The sequence below is a fragment of the Oncorhynchus nerka genome, linkage group LG20 (genome assembly GCF_034236695.1).
Source record: "Oncorhynchus nerka isolate Pitt River linkage group LG20, Oner_Uvic_2.0, whole genome shotgun sequence".
NCBI classification, from domain to species: domain Eukaryota; kingdom Metazoa; phylum Chordata; class Actinopteri; order Salmoniformes; family Salmonidae; genus Oncorhynchus; species Oncorhynchus nerka.
The window spans coordinates 86563165-86584284 of NC_088415.1; the positions used below are offsets into that span (position 1 = coordinate 86563165).

Below are 21120 nucleotides of genomic sequence, written 5' to 3' on the forward strand. Positions count from 1 at the left end.
ACAGTACATACCAGTACAGTAACAGTAAATACCAGTACCGGTACAGTACAAACCAGTACCGGTACAGTAACAGTAAATACCGGTACAGTAACAGTAAATACCAGTACTGGTACAGTAAAAACCAGTACTGGTACAGTACATACCAGTACAGTAACAGTAAATACCAGTACTGGTACAGTACATACCAGTACCGGTACAGTAACAGTAAATACCAGTACTGGTACAGTAAATACCAGTATCGGTACAGTAAATACCAGTATCGGTACAGTAAATACCAGTACCTGTACCGTAAATACCAGTACTGGTACAGTAACAGTACAGTAAATACCAGTATCGGTACAGTAACAGTAAATACCAGTACTTGTACAGTAACAGTAAATACCAGTACGAGTTCATACAATCGTGGCTGAAGCAAAGGCAAAACCCATACAATTTTCCCTTCTCTTTGATTTTTCACTGTTGACAAGCAATTGAGGCTACGGATTGTCCCTGTAATATTCCCCCTGTAATATTCCCCCTGAGCTTCTCCCTCCATCCAATGTGTACAATATCAACAAGCTGATCTCTGTGTGCATGTCACAGACAGGGCTCCACAACCCACCTGGCAGCAGTGGAGAGAGACATTACTGAACAAAGCAGCACTATTTCTCTCAATATGCTGGTAGTCATAATTCCATAATAAAACAGACAAGTATTTACACACCACAAACACTCACACCAAAGGCTGTGGCAAGTGGACTGGTGCTAGAAGGCCAATATGTGACGTTGGCTTCATCTAGTGGCCAAATAGGGAAACAGCAGCCTGGCTTCCCAAAACACCTTTAGTGTCTTCACCTAATTGCCTCCACACACCTTGTCCAGCTTTGTTATTGACTGAGTGTACAAAATATTAGGAACACCTTCCTAATATGGTGTTGCACCCCCGTTTTTGCCCTGAGAACAGCCTCAATTCGTTGGGGAATCCACAAGATGTCGAAAGCGTTCAACAGGGATGCTGGCCCATGTTGACTCCAATACTTCCCACAGTTGTGTCAAGTTGGCTGGATATCCTTTGGGTGGTGGACCATTCTTGATACATATAGGGAAATGTTAAGCTTAAAAAACCCAGAAGTATTGCAGTTCTTGACACAAATCGGTGCGTCTGGCAACTACTACCATAACCCATTCAAAGGCACTTACATTTTTTGTCTTGCCCATTCACCCTCTGAATGGCAAACATACAGTCGAGGCCAAAAGTTGAGAATTACATAAATATTAATTTTCACAAAGTCTGCTGCCTCAGTTTGTATGATGGCAATTTGCAAATACTCCAGAATGTTATGAAGAGTGATCAGATGAATTGCAAAGTCCCTCTTTGCCATGCAAATGAACTGAATCCCCCAAAAACATTTCCACTGTATTTCAGCCCTGCCACAAAAGGATCAGCTGACATCATGTCAGTGATTCTCTCGTTAACACAGGTGTGAGTGTTGACGAGGACAAGGCTGGAGATCACTCTGTCTTGCTGATTGAGATCGAATAACAGACTGGAAGCTTCAAAAGGAGGGTATTGCTTGGAATCATTGTTCTTCCTCTGTCAACCATGGTTACCTGCAAGGAAACACATGCCATCATTTCTTTGCACAAAAAGGGCTTCACAGGCAAGGATATTGCTGCCAGTAAGATTGCACCTAAATCAAACATTTATCAGATCATCAAGAACTTCAAGGAGAGCAGTTCAATTGTTGTGAAGAAGGCTTCAGGGCGCCCAAGAAAGTCCAGCAAGCGCCAGGACCGTGTCCTAAAGTTAATTCAGCTGCGGGATTGGTGCACCACCAGTACAGCGCTTGCTCAGGAAAAAAAAAAGCTTGTCTGGAGAAGACAAGGTGAGCGCTACCATCAGTCCTGTGTCATGCCAACAGTAAAGCATCCTGAGACCATTCATGTGTGAGGTTGCTTCTCAGCAAAGGGAGTGGGCTCACTCATAATTTTGCCTAAGAACACAGCCATGAATAAAGAATGTTACCAACACATCCTCCGAGAGCAACTTCTCCCAACCATCCAGGAACGGTTTGGTGACGAACAATGCCTTCTCCAGCATGATGGAGCACCTTGCCATAAGGCAAAAGTGATAACTCAGTGGCTCGGGGAACAAAACATCGATGTTTTGAGTCCATGGCCAGGAAACTCACCAGACCTTAATCCCATTGAGAATTTGTGGTCAATCCTCAAGAGGCGGGTTGACAAACAAAACCCCACAAATTCTGACAAACTCCAAGCATAGATTATGCAAGAATGGGCTGCCATCATTCAGGATGTGGCCCAGAAGTTAATTGACAGCATACCAGGGCAGATTGCAGAGGTCTTGAAAAAGAAGGGTCAACACTGCAAATATTGACTATTTGCATCAACTTCATGTAATTATCAATAAAAGCCTTTGACACTTATGAAATGGTTGTAATTATACTTCAGTATTCCATAGTAACATCTGAAGACACTGAAGCAGCAAACTTTTGGCCATGAATGTACACAATACATGTCTCAATTGTCTCAAGGCTTACAAATCCCTCTTTAACCTCATCCACACTGATTGAAGTGGATTTAACAAGTGACCAGGTGAGGGGTGTTCCTTACTAACTAGTGGCCTAGTACAAGGGAGGAGAGAAAAACATGCAGATTCTGGGACCTCAGTGGAGAGTTTGACACGTGGTCTTTGTCATGGAAAAAACATGTTCTGTCCACTCAGTGTATAAAAGGCTATGTAGAGCCAGGTGGCAAGAGTCAATTGTGTGTTGCTGTCAGTAACCAGCCCCTGGATTATCGATGTAAGATTATCTTTTTTTGGAAGAGGACCTATTTATGTAATTGACACACTAAGCTTGGGGTAGATGAAAAACAGGTCATTTGAAATGCATCATTTCATTCAAGCACCAACAATTTATGCAAATAAGACCGGAAACTCAACTGCTTTCTATATTTTTATTGCAATAAGATACAGATATACTTCCAGACATTCAATTAATGACATTATATTGAAATATTGCAAGAGACAGTCCTCAATGATATTGATTCAAATATGAACAACTAAGTGACTAATGACATTTAACAGATAAAACGACGTTTTTTTCTTCCAGAAATGTAATGGAATAAAGCAGTATAGATTAATACTACAATATACAACCGACTGGTAACTGTGCAAGAAGAAGACTCAAGAACAATGAGATTTTCATTAAATAGTTCATAATACAGCTACTGGCAACTTGGGGCACGTTCGTAAATTCACTCTAGCGATCTCCTCCTATTTCAGAGCACTCTCGTTTGACTGTGCCAGAGCGCAGAACTGATGAATTTACGAACGCTCAACACCTGTTGAATATGGCCGGTGTCAGTAAACGTCGGCAGGAAAAAAAGCGTAATACAATTGTTTCCAGCAGCAGTTAGTCACCAACGCTCTGGATAACATGAAAACAGCCTAAATCAGTTCTGCTAGGACGAGAGATTTTCAGTGGGGTTTGTGTCTGGAAGTAGCTAGCAAGCTAGCCAACGTTAGCTTGGGTGCTTGACTACTGTTGTGAGGTCAGAACGCTCGGATCAACCCTCCTCGGTCAGAGTGTCTAGTGTGCATCCTGAATACTCCGAGATGAATGAAAAACGCTCTGAATTTACCAACGCCCAGAGGCCACTCTGGAATTCCAGACTGAATGTACTAATGCACTCTTGCTCTCCAAAAGACATCAGGAAACAGAAAAGTATTGAAAATGAACACACACAAAAAAATAATACTAAAAAGAGACCAACTACACAGTGTGCAGTTGTAAGTAGTACACTTGTAATTGTACAAGAGCCACGCACAGTTGAATAAAGTTCAGGGAAACACGACAATGAAGAAACAAGCTGGAGATCTACTGAGGTCAACAAGCTCTGAGAACGGGGAAAGCAAGACATGCACACTACTGACCACCGAGCTGCACTGCGCTCGCCTGGTTACGCATCCAAGCATAGTTCCAGGAACCGGCCAGCACTACCGTTTGGGTTGACAAGATTGTGTGAAAAGGGTATGAGTCTGGAAGATACTCCTCAGTCTAGACATTAAGTCCATCTGTGTAGAGTGTGGGATATCCAAATCATCAAGTGACTTCTTTCCCTTGCTCTCACAAGCTCCGCTCTACCATTCCACAGCGGGGTGAACTTTCTTCCCAGAACATTGTGTGTGGAACAGCAATATAAAATATTACGCAATCCACTGCTAACGGGTTTCTCAACCACAAGTTAATCATTCACTTATGGCAAGAAGCAAACATGTTTGTGGGACTTGCTGTAAGTAGCCACATAGCTAGGCTTTCTATATACATTCCTCTACCACAAAATAAATGACATAATCAATCAATATCAACTAGATCAAAAATAGGTAGTCCATCTGATCCACACATTAAATATTAAACATTTCTGGTGAGAGTCCCCAATAATGAGAGTACAATAAACTCTTGACAATATGCCTATTGGTGGTCAAAATTATAGTAAAAAAAAAAAAGAAAAAAGACTAAATAAACATTACTGAAAATAAGTTGATACCCCCCCAAAAAAGGATTCTGTTCAAGTTGAACCAAGCGGGCTCATAATTTATCAATTCAAAATATATTTGATATAGAATTCCTTATATAAATGACATCTTTATGTTTTTAAATATCGTCCTCACTAGCTTCTAAAACAACTCCAGCCAAAAAGAATGCAACCTTACGAACAGACAGTATTGGACCACAGCCCCCATAATGCAACACTACAGAGAATTGGACCTCGAACACATTGGTTTCCAATGAAGTCCCCATGCATTCACATGGGTCTCCATCGTTGTCAGCTAGCATGACTAGAATACCAATGAAGGCAACACAACAAAAGCTATCATGAAAGTATGGGCATCCGAGTTGAACTGACAATACTATTACAAGCGATCGTAGAATGAGTATAGTAAGCTTCAGGACATATTGCCTGCTTTGCATGGCTTAGATAGAACTGAAGGGAGAAGGGGATTGATGTCTACACACTAATGTCTTGGCTCCTATACTGTGCTGCGTTTCTAAGGTGCAAAAAGGTTTGGAATTTGACACAATCGTTACAAAAATGAATAAATGTACCAAAATCCCTTGCTGACACTTTTGACATGTGTTCCCGTATGAAAACAGCATGCATTGTAACAACAATTAACGTGTTTGGCACTTTAATTTTGATGTCCGATTCTAAATGGTGAATACAAAACTTTAAGAACAGGTTTTCCATTCCATCTTTGCTGTCTGTATGTGCGTGGCCTCAGAATACATTTCTTCTAGAAAGTGGCATCTCAAATGACCTGTTTTTATTTTTGTTGTCCGACTGCTTGTAATGGACATGACTCTTATAAGCTCTGGTTTTACGTGTGTGTGTGTGTGTTTGTGTACAGAACCGATCATTATCAACCAAACATTTCTCATTGAAAATAAGTACCGCAAAGAACCACAAGGCTGTTTATTGTTAATGATTTTCATCTGCCGCCGCCATTTTTTTTTCATTCTTTTGTTCTCTCGCCAGACATATTTCAGCAAAACCCCCAATAAGTGAGGTCTTTGTGGTGGGGTAAACTATGGATTTTGGTCCATCCACATTAGTTATAGTGGCGTAGCCAACGATTGGTCAATCGTAACGTCCGATGGCTGCCGAGGGAGAGATCAGACTCATAAAAAAACAAGTTGAACTGTGTACAGAGGGCCAGATGCCACTGCTAGTACAGGACCTTGGCCCAGTTGGGTGACAATAGACCAAAGGGAAATGGTGAAAATGTGTATATTTTGGTTCCCATTTCAATTTAGTTACTGTGTTTTGCAGATACTGGACACAACACTGGGCTTAGCCTAACCATGATTGTACAAATCGCACGTTGTTCATAAAACAACAGTCTGGATTTGAGGGGTAGGTAGACAAGATGGCAGTACTTCCCCAAGTAAAAACGATTCCATAGCTCCAATTCCCTCGCCTGTGGAAATTGACAAGAGACATACAAGGGAAGCATTGTAGCAATGGTAAACAACACAGAGTGGATGAGTTAACTAGAATGATATGGGATAACAGGCATAACGTGAGTACCGAAAAATAGGGGGAAAGTCGGGAGTACTAACGTGACAACTTCCTCAGACAAACATCTGTTAAGTTAGTTTGCATTTCTCAGTTTAAATAAGCTGGGGATTTTAGAACCACAATAAGGCTTCTCTTTTCCAATGTTATAGCCATTTGACACCAGTGTCGATACTCAGGCATGGCATCTGTATAGTTGGTGGAAGATCGGAGCAGGCAAGATGGAGTTGTCTCCTCAGCGAGGTTGACAAGACCTGGAGGAGGTGGGAGGTTGTCCTTGGAGGAGCACGAGAGTGGAGGAGGAGGAGGAGGTGGCAGTGATAGAATGTTTATGTTTGAACAGGTACGGGCTCTCTCTCACCGTCTCCTTCCTGCTCTCCTTCATCCCCCTCTCCTCCTCCTCCTTCTTCTTCCTCCTCCTCCTCCGTGTGCTGCTCCAGCTCCTCGCGGGTGATCATCTCAAAGTCATTTCCATTGCTGTGCTGCGAGCCCTCGTCCTCACGCCGGTCGCTGTCTGTGTCAGAGCGCTCAGCGGTACTCGCTGACGTCCCCGTCCCCTTCGCCACCTCGCCTTCTTCCATCCCCTGTGGCAAGGGGCCCTCTTCTCCTTCCTCCTCTTCCTCCTCCTCACCGTCACCCTCCTTCTCATCGCTGGTCTTGCCCTCAGTCTTGTCCTGGCTCTTCTTGCTGGAGTCCCGCGGGCCCTTGTACTCGTGCGTGTAGAGCGGGCGGAAAGAGTCGATGAAGCCCACGTCAGCCGTGAGGTTGGGCAGGAACCAGAAGTGGTGGCGTCCGCCCGTCACCAGCCAGATGATCACAAACAGGATGCAGCGAGCTGAGGGGAGATAAACATTTGTCAAATGGCATTGTAATGTCAAAGCAAAGGCCAGCAACTAACGTCAACGGTGCTGAGGGGAAGGAACGCAACCCTGTGACATCAGCTTCGGTGCCGTGTCACCCAGTTTGACTCAAGTCTCTAGGTAAACACACAAGATAAATTATAAAAAGGTAAAGAACAAAACTGAATTTTAACTTTATTGGAATTCCCTGTTAAATGGTTACTGCAAGATCCCGGCATTTAATTGGCTCGCAAAACTAACACTTAAGTTCTTGCATACTGCACACAGAGACATAGAAATGGTATCCACGAGTTCTTCCGACTCTGTAAGTAGAACATCGGCTTAATGTCAGAATCTGGCAGTATCCCTTTAAGGGTATTAGCAATATGGTGATCACAGGCACAGGGAATGTGGGCGGGACTATTCAGCTGTGTGGAGAACAGGCCGTAGCTCAGGTGGCCGAGTTCCCTGATGGTCTTCTTGTCCTTCCTGCGACACCTGGTGTTATAGGTGTCCTGGAAGGCAGGAGGCGTTGCGGTCAGCGGCAGTGGAGTTGCCGTACCAGGCTGTGATGCAGCCCGACAGTATGCTCTCGATGGTGCTCCTGTAGAACACTGAGTCCTCAGAGACGGGATACATTTCCTCAGCCTCCTGAGGTTGAAGAGTTGCTGTCGTGCCTTCACCACTGCGTCTGTGTGGTTTGACCATTTCAGCTCCTCGGAGACGTGTACCCCGAGGAACTTGACGTTTTTGACTGTCTCCACGGCGGCCCCATTGACGGGGAAGGTGCGTGCCCAGCCTCGTTCCTCCTGAAGTCCACAATCAGCTCCTTTGTTATGCTGACGTTGAGATTGTTTACCTGGCACCATGCCAGCAGGGTCCTACCTCCTCTCTGTAGGCCGTCTCGTTGTTGGTAAACAGGCCTACTACTGTCGTGTTGTCAGCGAACCTGATGAAGGAGTTGTAACTGTGTGAGGCCACGCAGTCATGGATATACAGGGAATACAGGAAGGGACTGAGGACACACCATTTTGAGGCCCCCCATGTTGAAGATCAGTGTGGAGGTGGTAATGTAGGCTGCGTTTGTCAAGAAGTTGAGGTGATGTGGTGTTTGACTAGCCTCTTGAAGCACTTCATGATGACAGAAGTGAGTGGTACGTACATCCCCCGTGGAGACCATCAGCACGTAGCCCTCGCTGTCTCACCCTTATGCTCCAAGCGTGAGAAAAAGGGGTTTAGCTCTTCCGGTGTTAGTGTCAGTGATGCGATTGGCTTTCTTTTTGTAATCCGTGATCGTTAGAAGCCCCTGCCACATATGCCTCGTATCCGACCCGCTGAATTACTCCTCCATTTTGTCCCTACACTTGTGTCTCGCATTTTTGTCGATCTGCGTGGGTGGTATTTGTGCTGTTTAACCATACAGTTACCCCAGGCCACTTTGCCCTGCTTATAAGCAGCATGTCTCTCCTTCAGTTTCACAACAAGGCTGCCATCAATCTACGTTTTTGGATTCCGGTAAGTTTTGAAAGATACCGTCGGTATCACGTCATCTCTTTATTTTTGTTGGTGTATTCAATGATGTTATCCCCAGATGCGACCTGGAACATATTCCAGTCCACGTGATCAAAACAATCTTGGAGCATGGATTCTGATTGGTCAGAACAGCGTTGTACAGACCTGACCACCGGAACATCCCTTTTGAGTGTTTGTTTGTAGGCGGGGAGGAGCAAAATGGAGTCGCAGTCTGATTTGCCGAAAGGAGGACGAGAGAAGGCTATTAGTTACACTATTTTTTTAGTTGTACACAAGTGTCAAGAGGTTGGGTGTTTTCTTTCTTACCAACAGCCAACAGCAGTATACTGGCCACGAAACAGCCTGCTGCCACGCTCAGGTAGTACACACCCACACGCATCTCAGCCGGCCACAGCGGGAAGAGAGTGGCCGCGATCACTGCAATTACTGGAAACAGAGACGCAGGCCTTAGTACAGTGGAAAATAAGCATTGTTATTCCCTTTACCAATTCATAGGGATGGGCATCTGAAATGTTGACTGTTCGAGTAATAGCATTTTTTCCCCGTAGTCAAATAAAAAAAAGTGGCCTGCACTGGAAAAAAAATTGAGCATTTATCTGTATGCTAACAGTGCGCAACAATGCCCGATTTATCATAACCACGACAGATAACAAATCCTAATTGCCCCATATATACGCACACACGTCAATAAAAAAAACAAGTGCCATTTTAAGATTAATTTATTGAAACCGTAAAATCAACTAATTATATTTTATATAATCTCCAAAGAAAATAATCACAAAAAAAGGCACTAACATCAACGTGACGCTTGCTTGTAAAAGTTTATGGCTGTGCAACGGCCAATTTCCCGAGCCCATACCACAGTCAAGAGGCTCCTATTTTATAGTATAAATCATGATGTAACATAACAGAATAAAATAGAACAGAATATTTTTCCAAATTGAAAAAAAAGTTGCCAGTGCTAATTGATGCGCGCCTGGAATAGTTATTCTCCGAGTGCTCGCTTGAAACTGGGCTCAATATGTCGAGGCGAAAACTTTTCTGGGTATACAAAACAGAATTTTCGATTGAGACGTTCGATTTAGTTTATTCTGCTATTCTTTGGAATTTTTTATTTTTTATTAACAATTCCACATTGAACGATGCATGGTGATGAACTGCAGCCACTACATCTGTTAGGTGAGTAGACATAGGCTTAATTATTGAAAATACACGCCGTCTTTCTCAAACTCACCTTTTTGAATTTTTTTCACTGTCTATGTTTAAAAGTGTTATAGCCTAGGTGAATCTATTCTAAATGGCACAAGCAGTTCGCAAAGTAGCCTAAGCAGGAACAATTACGTGACGCAATTATTCCAAAACTGCTCGTTGCCGGAACCACCTATTCCCCCTACTTCGGTCAACAAGTCCATTTTGAACGCAATAACACTGTTGTCATTTGGCAAGGAATGTAGTTTGTGTATCCCATCAGTTAGATATGTTTTTAATAGGCATTTATTTCTGTAGGCCTAACGGGAGCTTGTGTGCTCATTTAGCCCGCATGTGTAGAGGGCGTGATCAGAACGCAATTGCGTTAGTGGGACAGGGAGGGGAAAGGGAATTTAGGGACGGAGTGATGCTTGGTTTCTTTTTTTATTGTGCCTCGCAAATGCACATGTACAAATGGAACACTAGAATCAAACACTAGAATCTTTAAGACAACGTTTCGACCTCTGGTTAGAGATGGAGTTTTGCCGTCCATTCCGACTACTCATGACCATCCCTACCAATTCAGCCGCAATTAGCAGCTATTTGCGAAAGACAGTTTAATCAGTTATCAAAATGGAATATTCAAGGTAATTAACGCTACAATTCCACTCACCCAGAATCAGTCCCATGGCAAAGGTTTTAAAATGGACTGGGTCGTAGATCCAAACAAATACCTGGAAAGTGGAGTAAATATGATAATTTTTAAATTTCACCTTAGAAATAGTTTTTAATTTATCAATCACAGCGATTCACCGTTTTTTACACATCACAAGGTGAACTCCGTGCAACTCACATTGAACCTTTTGCCATCATATCATCATGTCATGCTTGCATGGCAAACTGACGCCACAAAGAATGTCTCATGGAGAATGTGCCTCATTACATGCACCCCCTCAAACAGGTATCTTGTGAAAGTAAACTCATTTTCTCTGGAATTCTCTCAAAATGCCACAGGGAAACACAAACACCAACGTGCTGAATTCATGCCACAAAGATCAGAATCTTCACTGTCTTTCAAAGTGAATATTACAACAATGACCTCTGGCTAAAATTTGAAATAAATTTGATTTGGCTACACGCCAACTGAAACATGCTCACTTTTCCAGAAAGTCCTGCTTTCATATTTTTACCCATCCTAATCTTTGGAGAGGCGGAGCCCTTTTCCCAGGATTCCTTGTGTTCCAACTCACCTCATTGCCATCCAAGAAGAGCTGATCCTCATGAGGCTCCAGTTTGAATTTCTTCTTCACGTCTTTTTTCTTCTTTGGCGTTCCGGGGCTATCGTCCTGAGCACAAAGAAACAGTATGGACATATGGCCTTTATAAAAATTTAAAAAATACAATTGATCTAGATTCTATGACCAAACCACTTCAGTGGTCTAACCTGTTACAAACTATACAACATGTTCATAGCCTATATATTCAGTTCATTCAATTTACATACACTCTTTTCCTTCTTTACATCTGAAGCCTCTGCATCCTTCTTCTTCTCTTTTTCCTTCTTTACATCTGAAGCCTCTGCATCCTTCTTCTTCTCTTTCTCCTTCTTTACATCTGAAGCCTCTACATCCTTCTTCTTCTCTTTCTCCTTCTTTACATCTGAAGCCTCTACATCCTTGGAATCCTTCTTCTTCTCTTTTTCTTTCTCCTTGTCTTTCTTGATGTCCTTCTCTGGCTTCTTCTTCATGACTTTCAGAGCACGGTGGAAGAATTGCTTCTTCAGCAGCCTGGAGGAGGAGAGCAGAAACACCGGAACACATAATTAAGATCAACCATGGTCAAATATTGTTCAGTGTTTCATCATATTGTTTCAGATGTTGTTGGGAGCCCCTGAAACCATTGGGAGCCTGTATAAAGTCATTGTAGAACCTTTCACACTACACACATTTTCCCCCAATATTCTTATGCCTCGAACTTCCTAATTACATAGGGACAACATACACACATGAAAGTTGTAGTGAACAATGTGTAGTGTGAAAGTAACTTCTGTTCTAGTGTAGGGTGGTAGTTAGACAACTTCCAGCACTCCCACATTAGACTAACTTGTTGCAGTAGTCCACCACAGAGTCTCGGGTGGTGAACACTGCCTCCTCTCCCTTCTTGGCTTTGGCCCACTTGGAGTCCAGCAGACAGTCCACCGCCTTGGAGGCTGACAAAGGGAAACAGACAACCATGTTCAAAATGACATCAAAGGTGGTAGAGTGATACAGTACGTTGAAACTCAATGACTTGCATGCTATGAAAACATTCTGTAATCCTGGTCCCTGGGGATGTGTACAAAAACTCCTCTCCAACAGACAGCACGTCACAGATATTTAAAACAACGACTGTGCAGCATTTACTGACACTGTTGACAGAATAGGTCTGCTATGGGGCTAAAGTCATTGGGCAAATGTAAACATTGGCAGGTCAACAGTACTACTATGAGATATAGTGAGAGATTCTGGGTCAAAGGTTAACTCTATTCCAACCCGCAACTCAGCAGGACCGGAATAAATAACAAATAAACGCCAATTGTCGTCTCTCACATCAAGACACCGTCGTCATTAGGCCTACTACCAAGACACCGTCGTCATTAGGCCTACTACTAAGGCCCAGATGTATCCTGACCAGGAAGAACTTCAGGCCTCAGGTAAAGATGCACTACGAAGAAAACGCTCTGCCATTTCCTGGTTGCTTAAATTCTAATAGTTCGCCCAAGTTTATGTGACAAAACAAGCAAGTATAGTGCAGAAAATTACAGGATTCATAGAAATTGTGCACATAGAACAGATATACAGCTTCTTAGACTTGCATTCAATGAGATCTGTCATTCAATAAACACATATTTCTATGTGAATTGGGTTGGTCCAAAAATGATATATTGCAGCTTTAAAGTCTAAAATTGGGGGTTTTCCTTGTCAAGTGGTCAAATCCCCAAAAAGTGTTTCTCAAACCAGTCCCCACAATGATAGCCTATTTGAAGTAGAGATATTCCAACTAGAGGTTGACCGATTAATCGGAATGGCCGGCTGATTTCAAGTTTTCATAACAATCGGTAATCGGCATGTTTGAACACCGATCATGACCGATTACATTGCACTCCACGAGGAGACTGCGTGGCAGGCTGACTAGCTGTTATAATTTCTCATTGAATCACAGCCTACTTCGCCAAACAGGTGATTTGACAATCGCATTCGCGAAAAAAGCACTGTCGTTGCACCAATGTGTACCGAACCATAAACATCAACACCTTTCTTAAAATCAATACACAAGTATATATTTTTAAACCTGCATATTTATTTAATATTGCCGGCTAACATGAATTTCTTTTAACTAGGGAAATTGTGTCACTTCTCTTGCGTTCTGTGCAACAGAGTCAGGGTATATGCAGCAGTTTGGGTCACCTGGCTCGTTGCAAACTGTGTGAAGACCATTTCTTCCTAACAAAGACAGCCAACTTCGCCAAGCGGGGGATGATTTAACAAAAGCGCATTTGCGAAAAAAGCACAATCGTTGCATGAATATATCTAACCATAAACATCAATGCCTTTCTTAAAATCAATACACAGAAGTAAAAAATGTTAAGCCTGCATATTTAGTTAAAAGAAATTCATGTTAGCAGGCAATATTAAACTAGGGAAATTGTGTCACTTCTCTTGCGTTCATTGCACGCAGAGTCAGGGTATATGCAACAGTTTGGGCCGCCTGGCTCGTTGCAAACTAATTTGACAGAATTATGACATAACATTGAAGGTTGTGCAATGTAACAGGAATATATAGACTTAAGGATGCCACCCATTAAATACAATACGGAACGGTTCCATATTTCACTGGAAGAATAAACGTTTTGTTTTCGAACTTACAGTTACCGAATTTGAACATATTAATGACCTTTGGCTCGTATTTCTGTGTGTTATTATATTAGAATTAAGTCTATGATTTGAGAGAGCAGTCTGACTGAGCGATGGTCGGCAGCAGCAGGCTCGTAAGCATTCGTTCAAACAGCACTTTATTGCGTTTGCCAGCAGCTCTTCGCAATGCTTTAAGCATTGAGCTGTTTATGACTTAAAGCCTACTCCCGAGATTAGGCTGGCAATATTAAAGTACCTATTAGAACATCCAATAGTCAAAGGTATATGAAATATAAATGGTAGAGAGAGAAATAGTCCTATAATAACTACAACCTAAAACTTCTTACCTGGGAATATTGAAGACTCATGTTAAAAGGAACCACCAGCTTTCATATGTTCTGAGCAAGGAACTTAAACATTAGCTTTCTTACATGGCACATATTGCACTTTTACTTTCTTCTCCCACACTTTGTTTTTGCATTATTTTTTATGTTTAGTTTGGAATTTTACCCCGTTTTCTCCCCAATTTTGTGGCATCCAATTGTTTAGTCGCTATCTTGTCTCATCGCTGCAACTCCCGTACGGGCTCGGGAGAGACGAAGGTTGAAAGTCATGCGTCCTCCGATACACAATCCAACCAAACCGCACTGCTTCTTAACACAGCGAGCATCCAACCCGGAAGCCAGCCGCACTAATGTGCCGGAGGAAACACTGTGCACCTGGCAACCTTGGTTAGCGCGCACTGCGCCCGACCCGCCACAGGAGTCATTGGTGCGCGATGAGACAAGGATATCCCTACCGGCCAACCCATCCCTAACCCGGACGACGCTGGGCCAATTGTGCGTCGCCCCACGGACCTCCGGTCGCGGCCGGTTACAACAGAGCCTGGGTGCGAACCCAGAGCCTGGGCGCGAACGCCCTTAACCACTGCGCCACCCGGGAGGCCTCTGTTTTTGCATTATTTAAACAAAATTGAACATGTTTCATTAATATTTGAGACTAAATTGATTATATTGATGTATTATATTAAGTTAAAATAATAGTATTCATTGTTCATTCAGTATTGTTGTAATTGTCATTATTACAAATATATATATATATTAGAGGTCGACCGATTATGATTTTTCAACGCCGATACCGATTATTGGAGGACCCAAAAAAGCCGATACCGATTAATCGGCAGATTTTTAAAAATGTATTTGTAATAATGACAATTACAACAATACGGAATGAAAACTTATTTTAACTTAATATAATACATCAATCAAATCAATTTAGCCTCAAATAAATAATGAAACATGTTCAATTTGGTTTAAATAATGCAAAAAAGGTGTTGGAGAAGAAAGTAAAAGTGCAATATGTGCCATGTAAGAAAGCTAAAGTTTAAGTTCCTTGCTCAGAACATGAGAACATTTGAAAGCTGGTGGCTCCTTATTATAGGACTATTTCATATACCTTTGACTATTGGATGTTCTTATAGGCACTTTAGTATTGCCAGTGTAATAGTATAGCTTCCGTCCCTCTCCTCGCCCCTACCTGGGCTCGAACCAGGAACACATCGACAACAGCCACCCTCGAAGCAGCGTTACCCATGCAGAGCAAGGGGAATAACTACTCCAAGTCTCAGAGCGAGTGACGTTTGAAATGCCTTTAGCGCGCACCCCGCTAACTAGCTAGCCATTTCACATCGGTTACACCAGCCTAATCTCGGGAGTTGATGGGCTTGAAGTCATAAACAGCACAATGCTTGAAGCACAGCAAAGAGCTGCTGGCAAAACACACAAAAGTGCTGATTGAATGAATGCTTACGAGCCTGCTGATACCTACCATCGCTCAGTCAGACTGCTCGATCAAATATCAAATCATAGACTTAATTATAACATAACACACAGAAATATGTTCGAGTCCGGAAACTATCATCTCGAAAACAAGACGTTTATTCTTTCAGTGAAATATGGAACCGTTCCGTATTGTATCTAATGGGTGGCATCCATCAGTCTAGATATTCCTGTTACATTGCACAACCTTCAATGTTATGTCATAATTACGTAAAATTCTGGAAAATTAGGCGCCCAAACTGGTGCATATACCCTAACTCTGCGGGCAATGAACGCAAGAGAAGTAACAATTTCACCTGGTTAATATTGCCTGCTAACCTGTATAACTTTTAGCTAAATATGCAGATTTAAAAATATATACTTCTGTTTATGGATTTAAAGAAAGGCATTGATGTTTAGGGTTAGGTACACGTTGGAGCTTTTTCGCGAATACGCACCGCATCGATTATCTGCAATGCAGGGCAGGCCAGATAAACTAGTAATATCATCAACCATGTGTAGTTAACTAGTGATAATGATTGATTGATTTTTTAGATAAGTTTAATGCTAGCTACAACTTAACTTGGCTTACTGCATTCGCGTAACAGGCAGGCTCCTCGTGGAGTGCAATGGAATCAGGTGGTTAGAGCGTTGGACTAGTTAACTGTAAGGCTGCAAGACTGAATCCCCGAGCTGACAAGGTGAAAACCTGTCGTTCTGCCCCTGAACAAGGCAGTTAACCCACCGTTCCTAGAAATACAGATTTCCGATTTGTTATGAAAACTTGAAATCAGCCCTAATTAAAATCGGCCATTCCGATGAATTGGTCGACCTAAAAAAAATATATATTAGGGGGTCGACCGAATATGATTTTTCGATACTGATTATTGCTGATATATATATAAATGTTTTTAAATGGGCCGATTAATTGGTATCAGCTTTTTTTGGTCCTCCAATAATCAGTATCGAAAAATCATATTCGGTCGACCTCTAATCCCAACAGTACAAACCTGATTCAACTAGGCCTAGTCACAGCTTGATGATAGTTGACTAATTTAAGCACTTTGTGTGCTAGTACTGAAAGATCAAATGCTGTGGGGACAGGCACCAACTGCCGCTGACTGGTTGGAGAATCAATGTCCTAAATGAGTGAACGAACGAGAGCGTATGAACGGAGCACTGACCGATGAAGTAGTCCACCCGGTGGCCCATCATGTTGGTGGACTTGGTGGGGCAGTTGAAGCGGAGGTACTTGGCCACCGCCTTCTCCTCCTTGGTGGGCTCACTCACCTCCTACACAGTGAGGAAAAAGGGAAATTAAAGTCTGTGTGCTACAATGCCATGTTGAGTTGAATACTGTCAATACTTACTCTTCTGCTGCGACACGTTTTCTGCTGCTCCTGCCCCTTTATGTCATTTAGCAGATGCTTTTATCCAAAGAGACTTGCGTGCATATATTATACGCATGGGTAGTCCCAGGAATCAAACCAAATACCCTGGCGTTTCAAGCACCATGCTCTACCACCACCTGAGCTACAGGGGCACCATGCTCTACCACCACCTGAGCTACAGGGGCACCATGCTCTACCACCATCTGAGCTACAGGGGCACCATGCTCTACCACCAACTGAGCTACAGGGGCACCATGCTCTACCACCATCTGAGCTACAGGGGCACCATGCTCTACCACCAACTGAGCTACAGGGGTACCATGCTCTACCACCAACTGAGCTACAGGGGCACCATGCTCTACCGCCAACTGAGCTACAGGGGCACCATGCTCTACCGCCAACTGAGCTACAGGGGCACCATGCTCTACCGCCATCTGAGCTACAGGGGCACCATGCTCTACCACCAACTGAGCTACAGGGGCACCATGCTCTACCACCAACTGAGCTACAGGGGCACCATGCTCTACCACCATCTGAGCTACAGGGGCACCATGCTCTACCACCATCTGAGCTACAGGGGCACCATGCTCTACCAACTGAGCTACAGGGGCACCATGCTCTACCAACTGAGCTACAGGGGCACCATGCTCTACCAACTGAGCTACAGGGGCACCATGCTCTACCAACTGAGCTACAGGGGCACCATGCTCTACCAACTGAGCTACCGGGGCACCATCCTCTACCACCAACTGAGCTACCGGGGCACCATCCTCTACCACCAACTGAGCTACAGGGGCACCATCCTCTACCACCAACTGAGCTACAGGGGCACCATCCTCTACCACCAACTGAGCTACAGGGGCACCATGCTCTACCACCATCTGAGCTACAGGGGCACCATGCTCTACCACCATCTGAGCTACAGGGGCACCATGCTCTACCACCATCTGAGCTACAGGGGCACCATGCTCTACCACCATCTGAGCTACAGGGGCACCATGCTCTACCACCATCTGAGCTACAGGGGCACCATGCTCTACCAACTGAGCTACGTGGGAACCATGCTCTACCAACTGAGCTACAGGGGCACCATGCTCTACCAACTGAGCTACAGGGGCACCATGCTCTACCAACTGAGCTACAGGGGCACCATGCTCTACCAACTGAGCTACCGGGGCACCATGCTCTACCAACTGAGCTACCGGGGCACCATGCTCTACCAACTGAGCTACCGGGGAACCATGCTCTACCAACTGAGCTACAGGAGCACCATGCTCTACCACCAACTGAGCTACAGGGGCACCATGCTCTACCACTAACTGGGTTACAGGGGCACCATGCTCTACCACTAACTGGGTTACAGGGGCACCATACTCTACAAACTGAGCTACAAATGACAAATGGATTAGGGTGAAGTTGCAACTAGACTCTTATCTTGGGCCAGTTTAGCATTTTCCCTACTAATGGTTAAGGTTAGAATTGGGGGGAGGGGGGCTGCCATCCAGCATATGACCACGTGGTGTTGAATGACATTCATGAATTGAAGCATTTCATATGATTTCTAAAGAAGCATTTATAAAGTCAACAAAATGGAATGATGTAACAGGCTATTTCACTGGGAAATCCAGAAATAGTCGTATTATCGTGATATATGGGACTGTAGTTCTTGTTTTGGACATTACAGACAACGAACACACTATCATTGGTCAATTCCCTCGCACCCCCCTCCATTTTGCTCAGTTTCATAATCTCCTGCTCCATGCCTACTGACTGAATATGGCCCTGGTCCGACACTGAAGCCAGTACTGCCTGCTAACATGGAGGGGAATGAGAGAGCATCAGCACAATGAGATTCAGTCCTGCCTGCTGCTGCCTCTGGCCCAGCTTGCTGGCTTCGCGCTATACAGTACATGATGAAGCAAGGAGGGCTTAGAAACAGGGGTTTGGTTCAGGTATGGGCATCAACAGTCACAAAATACAGACACACGAGGCCCCACTAAATGGAAAAACTCCCGTCTTTACCTGAGCCTATCCTATGAATATGAGGAGAGGGACTTAAGCCACCCTCGTTTCCCCTATGAAAGACAGTTCTGTTAAGTAGGGCCCACCATAGCAAAAGCATTACGCAATAGGCAAACTAAAACCTGTGTTCTTCTTGGAAATATCAGGCAGTCGATTATCTCCTCGTTTCACAACGTTGTCTTGATAGTCCCTACGCTTTCAGGCACAGCTGCCCCCTCTCTCAGCTGCCCACGTCGTGGCCAAATAAAATTAAAGTCCAAATCTGGTTACAGTCAAATAGTTGATGAGGATAGCATAGCCACTGCCAGCAATCAAACCTGGGTAGTGTTTTGTTCAATGTTTATGCTCACCGAAAGTTCACATCACTCATCATAGTAATAAAGCAACATAGTAATCAGTTATTCAAAACATGTGTTTTTCCCTTACCATCTCATGAGACAGAGCTCGAGAGAATAAAAAGAGAGCAAACTGGATATAAAGGAATAGATGTAATTTCAACTATTGCATAATAACATACCCTGTTCCTGCAGCCAGGAGAAGGACATATGGAATATTAGGCCATTGTTTACCACTGACAGCCTATCAGCTGTTGTTGATGCATGTCAAGGTGATGTGAACCTGTTGCGTAATTTGACAATGACCAGAAGGCCTGAATTGTGTGTAATCGATTCGATTAACTTCCATTACACTACAGTAAGGTATGTTATTGTCATCAGGTTGTCGAGTTGCATTTCGTGTGTTGGCATAACTTTGAGGGTGGGTATAATTTGCGGAATTTTCCAAAAGGAATCGGTTCCAAAAACTTGGTAAAGTACAAGGTTGTCAACATACAACGCATACAAATTTGCATGATCAATTCAACTAACTAGATGCCGAATAGGCATCAACTCACCACGTAGCTTATTCTTAATGTTTGTCCATAGGCTACCGGAGACATTTTTCGGAATAAACGTGGTGAGTGAAAACAAAGTAGCCCACTCCCTACCCGGTATCTTATTCTACCGCTATACAACTTTGTATGAGTTGTTTATTGGCAAACTTGTTATTTACGAAGTTTTTTGGAACAGATTCCTGTTGGAACGTAACACAAATTATACCCACCCGGAGTTTGTCTCAAACAACTGAGAGGGACTTACCCCAAAGAAAACTAGTCCAGCATTACTTGCAAAACTATTGCAATTTGTACAATGATCAAATGCACCACGTCAACGTAGTTTTAAATTAAGACTATTCTCGTGTGGCCATCAAACATCAATTAATGAGGATGTGCTTGCGCATCAGTGACATGTGGCTTGCCAAAACATTTACATTTAAGTCATTTAGCAGACGCTCTTATCCAGAGCGACTTACAAACAGTAACATTAGTTAGCTATTTATATATTCCAAAACAAGTATTGGCTTCACATCTGGTTGCCCGCCATGAAACCGCAACTTGCTTTCCTATCATTGTGATGGTAACGTTAGCTGGCGAGTTTTGTTAGTAGCTGGTAGCAAAGCTAGTTGGCTACGGGTTTGCGCTAGCTTTCTCTACCTGGTTTCTGAGATATCCTGGCTAACTAGCAAATTGTACATACCTAATGTTACTGTAACGTGACCTACCTAATATCCACCTCCTCTTCAGCAAAATGTTGTATTATCCGGTAACGTTCGCTAACTAGCTAGGTAATGTTCTGAAATAGCTAGGTATTGCTATTTGAAATATTCGTGTTACAGATAAATGTTATGCAAAATTACTTCCTGCAAAATTAAATATTTCAGTCGTTAGCTGCTAGCACAGCTTTTCGCCTATTATCAACAGCTTCGAATCGCTAGCAACATTACCATACTAGAAAACTAGTCTGTTGCGGGAAATATTTCAATCTTGAAAATAAACTCTCTGTAATACATCCAAGCAAAAACGATCTTCTTCCAGTTAGCGTTAAAATGATTTTACCTGGATCCGTTTCTTATGCCTCCTGCGCTCCGCCATGATTCTCCAACACAGCTCCTTTGACGTGTAATCACGTAGTACGTACGGGGAATATCGCGAGAGCAAAATGCCCCCTGCTTCCTTCCAGCTGCCTGGTAGTTTCCACTCCTCCCACACTCTGTTGTACAACACCAATAGCTTATCCAGTGCCTCATTACTAAAATGGGCCAACATAATATAGCACACCTCATCTTTCCCAGGTGAAGTTAACCCAGCCTTACCTATTGCCATTTTCACCTCTGCCATGGTAAATGGTGTATTCAACACATCCTTTACGTCCTCCCCCCTATCCAGCACTCCAAGATGCTCCTCTCTCATTCCCTCTGCCCCTCCTCTGACCTATTTGCTGAGCAACGCACTTGGACTAACGCTTTGGCCATTATCTCT

The 21120-nt window shown here is 43.4% G+C and overlaps 1 protein-coding gene across 1 annotated transcript; it reads right to left on the bottom strand.

Moving 5' to 3' along the window:
* Positions 1 to 2944: 2944 nt before the first annotated feature.
* Positions 2945 to 21014, bottom strand: LOC115103339 (translocation protein SEC62-like). The gene is made up of 8 exons (XM_029624226.2): positions 20698 to 21014; positions 16536 to 16644; positions 11745 to 11850; positions 11146 to 11428; positions 10892 to 10987; positions 10315 to 10375; positions 8760 to 8879; positions 2945 to 6916 (listed from the first exon to the last, which is right to left on the bottom strand). The coding sequence occupies exons 1-8, from the start codon at positions 20977 to 20979 to the stop codon at positions 6411 to 6413; spliced, it is 1563 nt and encodes a 520-aa protein (XP_029480086.2). The 5' UTR covers positions 20980 to 21014; the 3' UTR covers positions 2945 to 6410.
* Positions 21015 to 21120: the final 106 nt, after the last annotated feature.